The 13,836-nt window shown below is 37.1% G+C and overlaps 1 protein-coding gene across 6 annotated transcripts in view; it reads left to right on the top strand.

Annotated features, from left to right (window-relative positions):
* Positions 1–13,836, top strand: part of ARHGAP12 (Rho GTPase activating protein 12) — a 126,210-nt gene that overhangs the window by 72,772 nt on the left and 39,602 nt on the right. For 3 of the 6 annotated variants that reach the window (XM_036759596.1, XM_036759601.1, XM_036759597.1), the window contains exons 5-7: positions 336–416; positions 3,699–3,821; positions 8,387–8,461. In XM_036759596.1, the coding sequence (XP_036615491.1) occupies positions 336–416; positions 3,699–3,821; positions 8,387–8,461 (279 nt within the window). The remainder of the gene's footprint in view (positions 1–335; positions 417–3,698; positions 3,822–8,386; positions 8,462–13,836) is intronic. The other 3 variants (XM_036759602.1, XM_036759598.1, XM_036759600.1) reach the window with 1 other exon arrangement.

Below are 13,836 nucleotides of genomic sequence, written 5' to 3'. Positions count from 1 at the left end.
TAGTGAGCTAAAATTTGTCTCCCTAAAACTTCCATCTGTTGGTTCATCTCCTGTCTTTGTTTGAATAGAGATAGCACTAGGAAAATCCATTCTAATATGGCATTGCGGCTTATAAACTAGGTGGATGACATTGGGGAAAAGAAGGCAAAAGCACATTTAGCCTTTGGTATGATTTTTCTTTAGTATGGGTTCTAAGTTAAATTTTTGCCATCCATGTGCCTTGTATTCCTTTCATCAAATAATGGGGAAAAATTAGGAAAGAAAAGGATTCAAGATTATACCTCTCAAGCCTAAAAATATCCTTTCTCTTCCCCCTTATTTTTTGTTTTTTATAGTGGTTGAAGCATGTTGATGATCAAGGCAGACAGTATTACTACAGTGCAGATGGATCGCGATCAGAATGGGAATTGCCAAAGGTAAAAAAAAAAAAAGTTCATAACCAATTTTCCTTTTTAAAGTATTTGAAAAACTTTTTCTTTATGTGTTGTTTCAAGAGACTCATTGAGAATTTTTTCCAGATTAAAAATTTACTGAAAATGCAGTATATTTAATTTCTTCTAAATACATGCCACCAAACATATATCTAGTTCCCTTTTGTGCCTAATATAAACTCTTTTGAAGGCCATATCTGTTATTTCTATTTGTTTAACCATCATTTATTAAATTCTTTTTAAAAATGTTTTTGATGTCTGTTTTTTACTATCATTTTAGTTTGCTTGAGTATTCTTCCCCCTACCCCTCCCAGAGAAGTATCTTACATAAAAAAATTATATTTTTAAGGACAAAAAAAAAAGGAGGAAAAAAATCAGCACAATTGATCAATACATTGAAAAAGTCTGAAAACATGGGCAACATGTAACACCTGTGGACTTCCCACGTCCATAAAGGGTTGGGGGTTTGTATGGGCATCGACTTTGTTTCCAGTTCTTTGTTATCACATGAAATGCTTTTATAAATATTTTGGTGTATATGAGTACTTTCTCTTTACTAATCGATTGCTTCCTTGGGGGCCAAGCCCAATAATGGAGACTCTAGTTCAAAGTATATGAACATTTTAGTCACTTTATTTGCATAACTCAAAATTGCTTTGCAAAATAGTTGTGTCACTTCACAGCTCCACCAATGATACAGTAGTGTGCTTATCATTCCACAACCTCTGCAACATTGTCTTTTGCCATTTTTTGTTACCTTTGCCAATTTGCATTCATTCAGGGTTATTGATTTACATTTCTCTTACTATTAGTGATTTGGAACATTCTTTCATGTGATTGTGAATATTCTTATTTTTGATACTGTTTGTTCCTATCCTTTGATTACTAAAGTGTTGGAGAAATGCTGTTAGTCTTATATACATTTATTAATTGTTTTTATATGGATACCAACCCTTATCAGAGAAATATTATACAAAGATTTTTTCCCATTCAACCATATCTCTTCTTATCCTAAGTGCATTAATTTTGTCTGTGCAGAAGCTTTTCAGTTTCATGTATTCATAGTTAACTATTTTATCTTTTGTGATTATTCTGTCTCTTGGTTAGGAATACATCTTCTACCCATAGCTATGAGAGGTATACGATCTGCTTCTTTTAATTTTTTATAGTATATTTGATAATAAGTTTGCATACCCATTTAGAATGTATTGTGGAATATGGTATAAGATGCTGGTCTGGGCCTAATATTTGCCTGAGTGCTTTCTGGTTTTCCTAGAAGTTTTGATCAAATAATGGAATTTTTTCCCCAGGTAATTTGTTTTCCATTTTATCAAATATTGTATTCTTGAGTTCCATTGTTTGCATTCTTCCTTGTCTGGTTTGTTCCATCAATCTGTCTCTCTATTTTTTAACCAATACCAGCTGGTTTTGATGACTGCTACTTTATAATATAGTTTAACGTTAGGAAGTGTTGTTCCCTCTTTATTTTTGCTTCTTTTCATCATTTCCCTTGATATTTTAGATTTTTTTATTTTTGATATTTTATTATTTTATTTTGATATTTTAGATTTTATTATTTCATCAGGTTCTACAAATTATCCTTTTAGTAATTTTATTCATATAGCACTAGAGGTGTCAATATGGAATTTTTATTGTTTGTTAACAAGATGCTGGTGGAGAGAGAGGACCTTTCAGAGAAAAATAGTAAACCAGTCCTTGTCCTCAAAGAGCTTATAGTCTGCTGGGGAAACAGTATGTTCATAGATAAAAATACAAAATATGTTTGTATACAAAGAAATTTTGTAGGCGATGAGGGAGGGAGGCATGGCATGGACTGGGAAAATAGAATGCCTTGAATGGAGAACAGCAAAAATAGTCTAGTTTGGGTAGAAAATAGTGTGTTAAGGGAAGTACTGTGAAATCATTCTAGAAGTAATCGGAGCCAGATTGGGAAGTGTTTAAATACCAAACAGAGGGGTGGTTTGTATCTGATCTTAGAGGCATTTGGGAGCCACTGACTGGAGCTTTTTAAGCAGAGAAGTTAAATGTTCAGATCTGTGCTTTAGGAATATCAATTTCACAGTGGAATTGAGGATGAATTAGAGAAGGGAGAGACTGGAATCAGGTTGATCAGTGATGGAGGCTAGTACAGCACTTTAGATGAGGTAATGAGGGTCTGGGCTTGGTTGAGAGCTATGTGAATTTAGAGAAGATAGCTTCATTGTTTGCAGAGGTACGACGTCTGTAAGTGTTGCACATTGAACATTTTTCCACACTTTTTGGATGTATTGTCAGTTAAGCAGATATTTTTTCCTCTTTTTCTTTTTTATCTTTAAAAATATTATTTATTATGTGAGGTGGCTTTTGAGGAGGGGGAGGAATACTGGGGGGAAATTATGGTGATATAAAAAATAAATCAGTAGGATTTATCTAAATACCTGGAGCCTTTTCTGTATTTATATTACAGCACTAACAGGTCTATCAAAGTAAGGGGAAAACTTTATCCTTGAAGTTCAATAAACCTATCAAGCTTGGAATTTGTTACTGTTGCTAAGCACCTCTAAAAAAACAACAAAAACAAATTATTTTAAAAAAATAACTTTTTGGGAAAACACATGCCATATTCCATTCTGTGCATCTGTGGAAATGTGTCCCTTTCTGTGGTCTTGCTAGTGAATAATAGTAGCATTGCTTCCCAAGGGAACATATTGTGAGGTTTGGTTTTTTTTTTCTTTTTTTTGGTTTTTGCTGCTCACCAGCCTTAGGATAGAGAAGCCCAGGTCATCTTCTTTATTTGGAGTTGGATTGGCCATGTGCCCAGTTTGGTAAATGGGAGGTTGGAGCTGGAAGTCAGGCATCAGTCTTTCATGCTTTCACGGTGGTGTCAAGCACAGCCATCACCCACCCACCAACTCCTGTTGGCTACTTCAAAGAAACAAACCATTATGTGTTTGGGCTTGAAGAGCAAAAGAAAAAAGAACACAAGGCTATTGATTATGTTATTGTGTGTATGTTTTTCAAAGCTAAGCTAAAAAATAAGAGCCTGTCCTCGGATTTTAGATTTGGAAGGGCCCTTAGAGATCATCTAACCTAGCCTCATCCTTTTACAGACGAAGAAATTGAGACTCTGACAAGTTAAGTTGTAATTTAACTCTAATTTGTGATTGCCCAATAAAATTACCAACACCACACATGTATCCTTATCTGGTGTTTATTATGTCAAAACACTGTTTCTGTTATTTATAATGAATATTTTGTTTTCTTTAGTATAATGCTTCACAGCAGCCAAGAGAAATAATTAAAAGTAGGAGCCTGGACAGGAGGCTACAGGATCCAATAGTATTGACAAAGTGGAGGCACAGCACGATTGTATTAGACACCAATGACAAGGTAGGAATATTTGAAGAAACTGGTGAGAATTTTGGCAACTTATTTGTGCATGGTATTATAAAATGGATCGTGTTTATCTTATGTAGTGTCTGTTTCATGAAAGTCAGTTGTTTACTTTGTAATATACGGTGTTCCAAAAGTCTTAATGGAGTTTTAAGCTATCAAAGATTAAAAATCCACTAAGAATTTTGGTATACCCTGTTCTTCTGGACTGACTTTTAATTTTCATCTGTGTGATGAGAAATATAACTAGTTAATTGTTGCTCATGTTTCAGGAGGTGATTGCTACTTCAGTATTTTTTTAGAGCATTAACAGTTTGCTTTGGAGAAGGTTTATTAAATTTCTTTCATTGTCATAGAATCAATTACTAACTTATCTATGATTATCATTTTGAGGTATTATCATTGATGTGGTTAAACCAAATAGCTGATGACTTCCTTTGCTGACATTGTTCATTCTTGTCTAGTTTAAAAAAAAAAACACTCCTTTTTAGCCTTCAAGTCAGTAGTGAATCTTTTAAAACAATGTATTTAGCTATTTCCATCCCTGAAGAAGTTTGGACAACTGGGAGACAAAAGAATCTAAAGTGGTGGGAAAAGCAACTGCCCTAGGGCTAGTTCTTTTCATCATTCTGAGATATAAGGCTTTCAATCTCTGGCATTGGATGGGGAGCTTGAAGAGTCATTGAGCCAGAGTTTAGGATAGAAAAGTTGGAAAAGTTTCTCCCTTATTCTGAGACAGTTTTTTATTTGGAAGAATTATGAATTTTCAAACTATCACATGTATACATATTCACATGTGAATATTGGAATATCTCAGAGTCCTGTGTCACTTTGGATGGCTTGTTATACATTAGTCTCCATTGTTTGCATTGGTAATAAGGAGTTGGCTATTTAATAGTTTTCTAGGTGACTGAAAAATTCCTATTTCTTATATTCATTTTATATGTGTTCTGTGTGTACTTTTATGTCTGTCTCCCTCATTAGAAGGTAAGCTTCTGAGAGCAAGGCCTAGTTTCCTTTTATTCTCAGTGCCTACCATGGTTCTAAGCATATGCCAAGTGCTTAATATTTGATGTTTGTTTCATTTAAGTGTGTTGGGGTATAGTACCTGCTCAATGACATAATTTATTTATAAGATAGCTCAATAATGTAAAATAATGAAGAGGCATAGACATTTCTTTGATATCTTTACTTGATTAGGATAACATGCTATTGAATTGAGAGTATATATCTCAAATTGTGAAATTCTGGGCTTTTTGATAGTGTGGATTTGTTTCAGTATCAAGTTTAGTATATTTTAGATTTGCGATGTCATTTACAATTTCAGCCTCTAGAGTATCTCTAAAATTAATGTGTTTTTATCAGATAATTCCACTTAATTTTGAGGAACCAGTTAGAGCTTTTTAACATTCTGTGCAAGAAGCTTATGGTACCTGAGCAGCTTGTAGTCAAAAGACAAAATGATCTTTTTAATCTCATAGTGTAGAATCTATGTTAAGTATCTCCACACTCAAATTTTCTTTTAATTAGAAAAAATATACATATTTATACAAGACCTCAAAGAGGCCTTAAACCAAAAAATTGTGTTTCTTAAATTCTTTTGATCTCTGTCTTAGTCTGTATCTGTTTGTGTCAGCCTGCTGCTTGGAGCAATTGCAAATAATTCTTTATATTTTGTTTTTATCTGTTTTGAATACAGAGGTTGGGGAAAAAAAAGTATCTTAAATGTAGGAGTGCCAAAAACATGACAAGAAACTTGTCTTTCAGAGTTATTCTAAATTCAGAGCTTATTTATTGATGGTAGCAGGGGCTTTTTTCTTTGTAAAAAAAAAGTACTTTATGGAAGATTGCTTAATATTTTGCTTAATTATCATTTGCTTATTGCATGTGTTACTTGGCAAATGGGCACCTACTGACTTTCAGGCTTTGAATACAAGGCTTTAGGGGGTTATGTACAAACACAGAGAAGTAGCTTTAAATAATATGTCTAATGAATTTTTACTAAAGTTGAGTCAAAATAAACGACTATAAGAAAAGCACATGTTAGTTTATTTCCTAATCTGGTTGCCAGATGATGTTTGTATTTTTTTACTTAGAATTACTCCATCTATAAAAGGTCCTATTTTCAGTTTTCCTCTTTCTAATATTTTAAATTATTGTCTCTACACTAATATTTGATTTTAACAATTCCTTTGTCAGAAATATAATTCTATTTCAAGCATTTGGGTGCTGGTTTTTGGTTTATGGGTTCTTAATACCCTTTAGATCTCTTTCTTATCTGGCCTCCCTTTTCATTCTTCCAGTAGTTGCCAACAAGAAAACTGAAGGGAAAAGATCTAAAGCTATCAAATGGTGTTAACTCTTGAATAAAATATAAACTTCTCTATTTAGCTTTTAAAGCCCGTTACAACCTGGCCTCAACTTAACTTTCCAGTCTCAGTGGACAAAGGTCCCCCCATCTTGGGTTCTGTGATCTAGCCCTCACCCAGGACACTCCATCTTCCTTTGTAGCAGAAGTGCCTCCCTCCCCTCACACTGTTCCTCTTCCTGTCAAAGGCTACTTAGTCACCTTGTCTTCTGTATCAAGCCTTCAACGATCCCCCCCAACTGCTAGTGCCTTCCTTCCAAAACTACCTTTTATTTTAGCTACTTCACATGTTTGTGTGTTATCTTTTATGATGTATAACTTTTATATGTACTGTTGTCTCCCCCATTACAGTGTACACTGAGAGCAAGGATTGTTTCATTCTTTGTACTGCATCTAGCACAGTGCCTAAAACACAGCGTTTAATAAATACCTATTGATTACCAGTGAATTCCATTTCATTCAAACTTTCTTCTTTCCTCTCCTCCCTTCCCGGGTACAATTGAAGGTTAGCTTTAAATCACTTTGGAGATCTCTTCCTGCAAAACTTTGCCAGGCTATAGTTATGTGCCTATATAATCCTTTATACTGAGAACTCTGGGCTCTTCTCATACAAATGAGTATATTCACTTGTCCAAAAAACATTTCGATTAAAGCAATACCTCAAAAATCCAGTTTAATAGTCTGTATCACCACCAGTTGTTCAAAGAACACTGTAACAATAATTTTATTATACGATTAGAAGATCATAGGATTATAGACTTAAAGGCAGAGGTTATCAAGTCTCTTCCCCTCCAGATTTTCTTGACTCCAATCAGTCACTTTTTCTGTTACACAGTGCTGGAAGCTTTGATAGTCAGTTTAAAATACAGGAATGCTTAAATGATATAGGTGCCTAGATGAATGTTAAAACAATCACAGTGAATCCTGTGAAAATACTTAATTCTTATTGTCAAAAATTTTGATCTGTGTTTACCAAAACTTATGCCGATACACTATTAGCCTATTAACTGTTAAGGCAGTGGAAAAAGGCAGACAGGAATGTCAGTGACAGAATAGAATCTAGAATTCAGAAGTACTTGATCCCCTTTCATCTTATTCTCTGTGAAATACTCTTTCTGAGGATCTGTAGTTTAAGGCAGGGCTGTCCAACCTTAGGTTTTTACTGAAACAATCGACAATATATTTTGATTTGCCGTTTTAGTGAGAGCTCTATGGTAGCTCCGCTTTGTTTACTAAAGCATTTATGTAAATTTCTATGCTTGTAGGCAGACGGCATAAATCGCACTGAGGGCTGTACTTTGGACAGCCCTGGCTTAAGGGATTGGGTACCTCCTTTTAGTATTGATCAGGCAAAATGACTTCAAAAACAACTGCCATGTTTCCCCCCAAGCTCTTAAAGAGATGATTGACCTTTTCTTTAGTATGCAATGTTTTGTTTTGGTGTTAAATAACTAATACTTGAATGAGAAGTTTATTCGTTATGATTCTCCTCATTTTTAAAGACTTATAGTCATTGAAAATTGTGCCAATCGCAAATTACTTTAAATGTTAATAGCATTGTCATTTAAATTTTAATACGTATATGTATTGAATAGTTCTGGGTATTCATATCTACCAGGTCTAGGTCAGATTAGTATTGTGAATATTATTTATTACTAGATACAACTGACCCATGAATCCTAATATCCTTATCTATTTTAAGTATGTTAATGACAGATATATGGTACATTATAATTCCTGTGCAATAGTGACATTAATCAGAGAGGTAAACTTCAAATTCTAGGACGTGAGTTAGATTCTAACCCTAACTACTTCTTTATGTGTGATGTTGACTAAGTCCTTTTGCCTTTCTGGGCTTCAGATTGCTCACCTGTAAGAGGAGGGGGCTGGACCATACAGCTTCTAAGGTCCCTTTCAGCTTCTGGATCTCTCTACGGTCTTCTGGTCACCTCACATTCATGACTCTGGCCTGAAAGAAGTCTCTGCTAGTAAACATTTTTATAAAATCTGTTGTTTAGTACATTTGCTTCATAATCCAATTTTTAAGGTTTTTATTATAGACAGGGAATTTTTAAAATGGAGAAGGAAAGAAATCTTAACTTTCCTTCTTTTATTCCCTCAGTCTGATTAGTAGAGGAAAAAATAAAATTATGCAGCAGAATAACTTTTTGCGTTGCTTATTTTTATTTTGTAGGAATCTCCACCTTCCACAAAGCCCTGCTTTCCAGAAAATGAGTCTTCTCCCTCTTCACCAAAGCACCAAGCCACAGTTAGTATAAAAATGGCCATGAGAAGTACATTATAGTTAATTGATTTTAATTATAAAATAGCAAATTTTTTTTTTAAAGTACAATGCTTAGAGTGTATTTGGACCTTATGTCATGAACTCCACTGATGTGTTTAATAACACTTCTATTAATTCTAAATATATTAAAGAACCAAGAAATTCTTTTAAAAAATTCTTATGTTTGTACAGAATATGGGAGGTACATAATTTAATTTACTAATTAACTTTTTTGCTATGCCCCATTCTGATTAACTCTCAATTTTTTCATAAATATAAAAGTTGTAGAGAATACTCTTAAAAATAAAATGACTCTTTTCCCCCCTCTTAGTCTTACTGTTTAGAGGTGAGAAGCATTTCCTCTGTATCTGGTATGCGTTAGTGCCAACAAAAAAGTAATGTAACAAAGTGATATTGCAGCCTCCATGGTAGCCCCAGTTCAGTCCTAACAGACTTAAACTTTCAATTCAGTTTTAAACTACTAGAGCTTAAAACTGCGTTGAGACTTTGGAGACATCCCTTATAAAGCTCCATCATTTTAGATTAAAGTGAATATAGCTTTTACCCAAATATTAGTCCATCCAGAATCTTTAGATAGTTTGGATATGAAGCTATTATAATGAACACTTACAATGCAACTGAATTTTTAAGTGTTGAAAAGGTAGTTCTCAAAAATTGTTTATTATAATAAAATAATTAAAATGCATAATAATACATAGGGGTATATGCATGTTAAAAATAAAATGCTTTGATCATTATCAGCTAAAGGAACCAGGGAAGACTTCATGGAGGAGGTGACATTTCATGAGTTGGATTTTAAAAGGATAGTAATTAAGCAAGAGGATCATAGAATGGTGGGCCTGGAAATGATTGTAAAGAACATTCATCCATCCGCTTAAAAAAATTCAGGGCCACAGATGGGATGTTACTTGACCAAGGTCATGCAGCTATTGAATATCAGGGCTAAGGGGAAAAGCAGCCCTTCCAGGCAGATAGAACAGCACAGGAAAGGAGTAGAAGTAGAAAATTGTGGCAAATGTTTTTGGGAATGAGAGTAACTCATTTTGGCTAGAAGTTAGTGCAAGAAGAGGAGCAGGATGCAATAAGGTCGTCCAGCAGTCTTGGCAGTCAGGCAGAGATGTTGGATTTCTACACCAGAAGCCACAAGGAGCCCATCAAGTTTTTTGAGCTGTGACGTGACCAGGTAGCTGTATGCATAGGGAAGCTAGTTAGCCTGGGAAGAACATAAAGGATGTAGTGGAGGAAAGAGTACAGCTGTGAAGAAGACCCATCATGAGGCTCTGATTTCAGCATTTCATGTTGCTGTTAATGAATACCCATAAAGGGAGTGGCGGTAGTAATCACAAGGAAAGAAGAGGAGTAGGACAGATGAGATTCAGTAACCAATTAAACATAGGAGGAAAGAGAGGAAAGTCTCAAAGTTAACACAAAATTTTCTAACAGTGGCAACTAGATGAATGGTAGTGTTGGTACCACAGAGGGTGAAAAGCCAAGGAAGAGCAGGTCTGTAGAGAAGGATCAGCTTGGTCTGGGATATGCTGAGTCTGATGTGGCTGCTGGGAAACCCAGGTGAAAATGCATTGTCGCATCTATTGGTATGGACGTGGGCATTTGAGAAGCATCTGTATGGCTTTGAAAGTTGAATGAGAATGCCAAGTTATAGAGTGTAGAGAGAAGAGAGCAAAGGGCCAAGGGCAGAGACACTGCCTGAAGGTATGGGAAAGGAGGCAATGAAGGTGCAGTTACATGTTATGTTTCTGAAGCAAAGGAGGGAGAGTGTGGTCAGTAGTCTCAGCCAGCTCTCCAGAGAGGTCAAAGTGAAGAAGGACTAAAACGACAGAAGGCTTTGGCGGTTTAGTTCTTCGGCGACCTTTTAAGAGAGGGCGTTTTCAACATACATGTCATTCAGAGAATCTCCGGGTTGGAAGAGGGACTGATTAGCAGTGTGACTAATTAAGCACATCCCCTTACCTCTCCGGTGTTTGTGTCTGTGGCTGTAGAACAAAGGCATTGAACTAGCTGATCCCTAAGCTCCCTTCCAGAGGTCATCCAGCTCAGTCCTTACCTGAACAGAAATAGCCCTCTATGACGTAGCTAAGAAAGTGAGCGTCATTGCGGAAGAACCTACGTCCTCGGTTCACTTTTAGATAGTTCTAAGTATTAGGGAGTTTTTCCTTACAACAAGCCTGAATCTGCTTTTTCGAAACTTCTACCTTTTGATTTTAGTTCTCCTCCTCCCAACTAAGCAGAACAAGGCACATTTCTGTTTCACATGACAACTTTTCAAATGCTTAACAAAGTCTATTTTAGTAAGTACTTATTTACCACTGTGAACTAAGAAACATCCTTAAACACTGGAACATGTTAACTTTATTTGAACAAGTGAAAAAGCATTTATTAAGCACTTAGGTAAGTGCTGGGATACAGATGGAAAAGTTCAGGCACAAATCGTATCTCACTTAAACTATTGCAATAGCCCGCTGATTGGTATCCCTGCCTCAGTTTTCTCTCACTTCAGTCTGTCCTCTCCATAGCTGCCAAAAAGGTTTTTCTTTTTTCTTTTTTTTCTTTTTTTGGGGGGAGCGGGGTAATAAAATCTCTTTTATTTATTGTGAGGAGTGTAGGCTGTGGTTTTAGAAGAACTGTTGAAGGATGGATTTTAAAGTCGTATGCATTGACTTTTAAAGTCACCGTCACACCAGGTGACTGCTCCTGCGTGAGCAGGACAACCATCCCCTCAGGGATGCTATAGCAGTGGCAGGAGGATCCCTTTGCTCAACCATCTTTTACATTTTTGACCATGTTTTGAGAATGCCTCGTTTGGGAAAATTTGGTTTTTCTTAAGCTCAGGTCTAACCATCTCACCTTACTTAGTAAACTCAAGTGGTTCTCTGTTGCTTCTCTTTGGCATTCACAAAGCCTTCACAAACTGGTTCAGCCTATCTTTCCAGCCTCCTTCAGTCTAGCTGTGTCTTCTTACTCTTCCCCTCACATGGACTGCTGTCTTCCTGCCTTTGCACGGCACTCTTACACACTGTGCTTGGTATCTGCTCCCTCCTCTCCTCTGTCTCAGAATCCCCTTAATACCTTCAAGGCTCAGCTCAAGCACTGCCTTCTACCTGAAGACTGTCTGGACTTTTCTCTCTTTTCTCCTCTCCCAGCTACTATAGCCCCACCTCTGGATACTGCTTTCTGTTTATTTTGTATATGTTCCGTATGTCCTTTTATCAAGTCTAGAAGGAAGCCAGGAGGCGGAGGTGAGGAAGGAAATAATTCCAGGTATGGAGAACAACCAGCACAAAGGCACAGAGTGGTTGCATAGAGTGTCACATTCTAGGAGTAGAAAAAAGGTCATTGTTATCAGATGCTAGAGTGCCTAGAGGAAAGTAAAGTGTGAGAAGACCGGTGCATCAGGATGTGGCTGGCTTGTAGAGGGCCAAACAAAAGACTTCCGTGGGACCCTAAGGGTCATGGGAGCCAGTGGAATTTGAGTAGGAGGCTGGCTCAGCTAGACCAGAGCTGTAGGAGAGCAGTTGGGGAGATTGGAGAGCTGAGGCAGAGAGACCCACCAGCAGGTCCTGAGGGCCTACTCCAGGGTGGAGGGAAAGATGCAGGGGTAGAAATGACCAGACTGGCGGCAGATTGGATCTGTGGGGTGAGGACAGGTGAGGATGACACTAAGGTCACAACAGGGACCTGGGAGGATAGAGTTGCCCTTGAAAGTGATAAGGAAGTTGGGAATAGGAGAGAGTTTAGGGAAGAAAGTAGTGAGTTTTAGACATATTGACATCAAGTTCTAGATGTCTAAGAGGCATTTGATAATGTGACGCTGGAGCTTAGGAGAGAAGTTAGGGCTCTGTAGATAGATGTAGGAATCATCTACATAGATGCCATGAATCTGTGGGAGCTGAGAGGCTGTAAGCACCTGACACTTGGACTATCGCAGTAGCTGCTGGTGGGGTCCACCAGCCTCAAGGCTCTCTCCTCCATTCAGCTGCCAAAGTCATTTTCCTAAAGCGCACATTTGACTGTGTTGCCCTCTTGCTTATTCTTCAAGTGGCTTCCTTTTGCCCCCAGGAGCAAATTCAAAGTCCTCCACTTGATGTTCCGCCCGTCTTTCCTAACCTAGCCCCTACCTACCTTTCTACCTTTCTTAGGCCTCACACCCCCTTTGATCCAGTGAAACTGGCCTCCAGGCTGCTTCACCAACAAGGTACTTGAACTCTCAACTACAGGCATTTTCTCTGTCCCCAGTGCCTGGAATGCCCTTCTCCTCATTTCTACCAGCTGGCTTCCTTGAAGTCTCAATAAAAGTCCCATCTTTTACAGAAAGGCTTTCCCTCTTAATTGTGTATAAAATTTGTTTGTACATGTGTGTTTGCTTGTCTCCCCCATTAGATTGTGAACTCTTTGAGGTCAGGGACTCTTTTGCCTTTTTCTGATATCTCCCATAATTATTATTAGCACAGTGCCTAACACAGTGACACCTAAGAGGTTTATTGATTGACTAGGAACTAGTGGGACATCTTCAGGTCATATGATTTAATATGACATCCTCATTTCATGAGGAAGTTTGATTGTGGTTCTTTGTCATTTGTATTGATGCTTTTGTTACACTAAAATCTAAATTCTGAATATATTTTACAAGGATAAGGGAGAGAGCTATAGCTTAACTTGTGCATACTAGAGACAAAGTGCTGCTTCTAAACCATTCAGATGAGATACAAGTGGAAAGTGCCCTGAATTTGGAGTCAGAGGAACAGAATTTAAATTCTGCTCCTTCCTGCCTGTCCAACTTGAAGATCAGTCGCCCAAGGTCTCTTCCACTTCTACAGCTATGATTTTATGAGCTCTTTGTTGTCCACATAGGAGAATTTATTTAATAAGAGTTTGTTTTTGATACCAGCTTTTATTTAAATCTTCTTTTTTCATTATAAAATGTTAATTAAAAAATGTCACACAATCATTAAGTTGAAAGCAAAACTAACTATAGTTATAGTTGTTCTGTGTAATTGGGCTTTTGATGCTGTGCCTAATACTGCCTCTGACACAAACCGCCCGTTATCTTGAGCAAGATTCTTACCCTCTCAGTGCCCCAGATAACCCCCTTTAAACTGCAGAACAATTGCTGATCTCTTCTGGTAAAAACAGTTCTGTGTTTCCAAGTGTCCAGTTCCCTGGAGCCCCCCACACCAACAAAATCACAGGCCTGGGCCCTTCCTTCTCCCCCACAAAAAAGCTACCAAGCTTTTTCTCATACGTGCTAACTTTTAAAGGATTAGATTGTTTTCATTGCTGATTAGCTGGAGCACAGAAATGGATGTCTATAATCATTCTTC

This window comes from Trichosurus vulpecula, chromosome 5 (assembly GCF_011100635.1).
Source record: "Trichosurus vulpecula isolate mTriVul1 chromosome 5, mTriVul1.pri, whole genome shotgun sequence".
NCBI classification, from domain to species: Eukaryota; Metazoa; Chordata; class Mammalia; order Diprotodontia; family Phalangeridae; genus Trichosurus; species Trichosurus vulpecula.
This window is presented reverse-complemented; position numbering and strand designations above follow the sequence as displayed.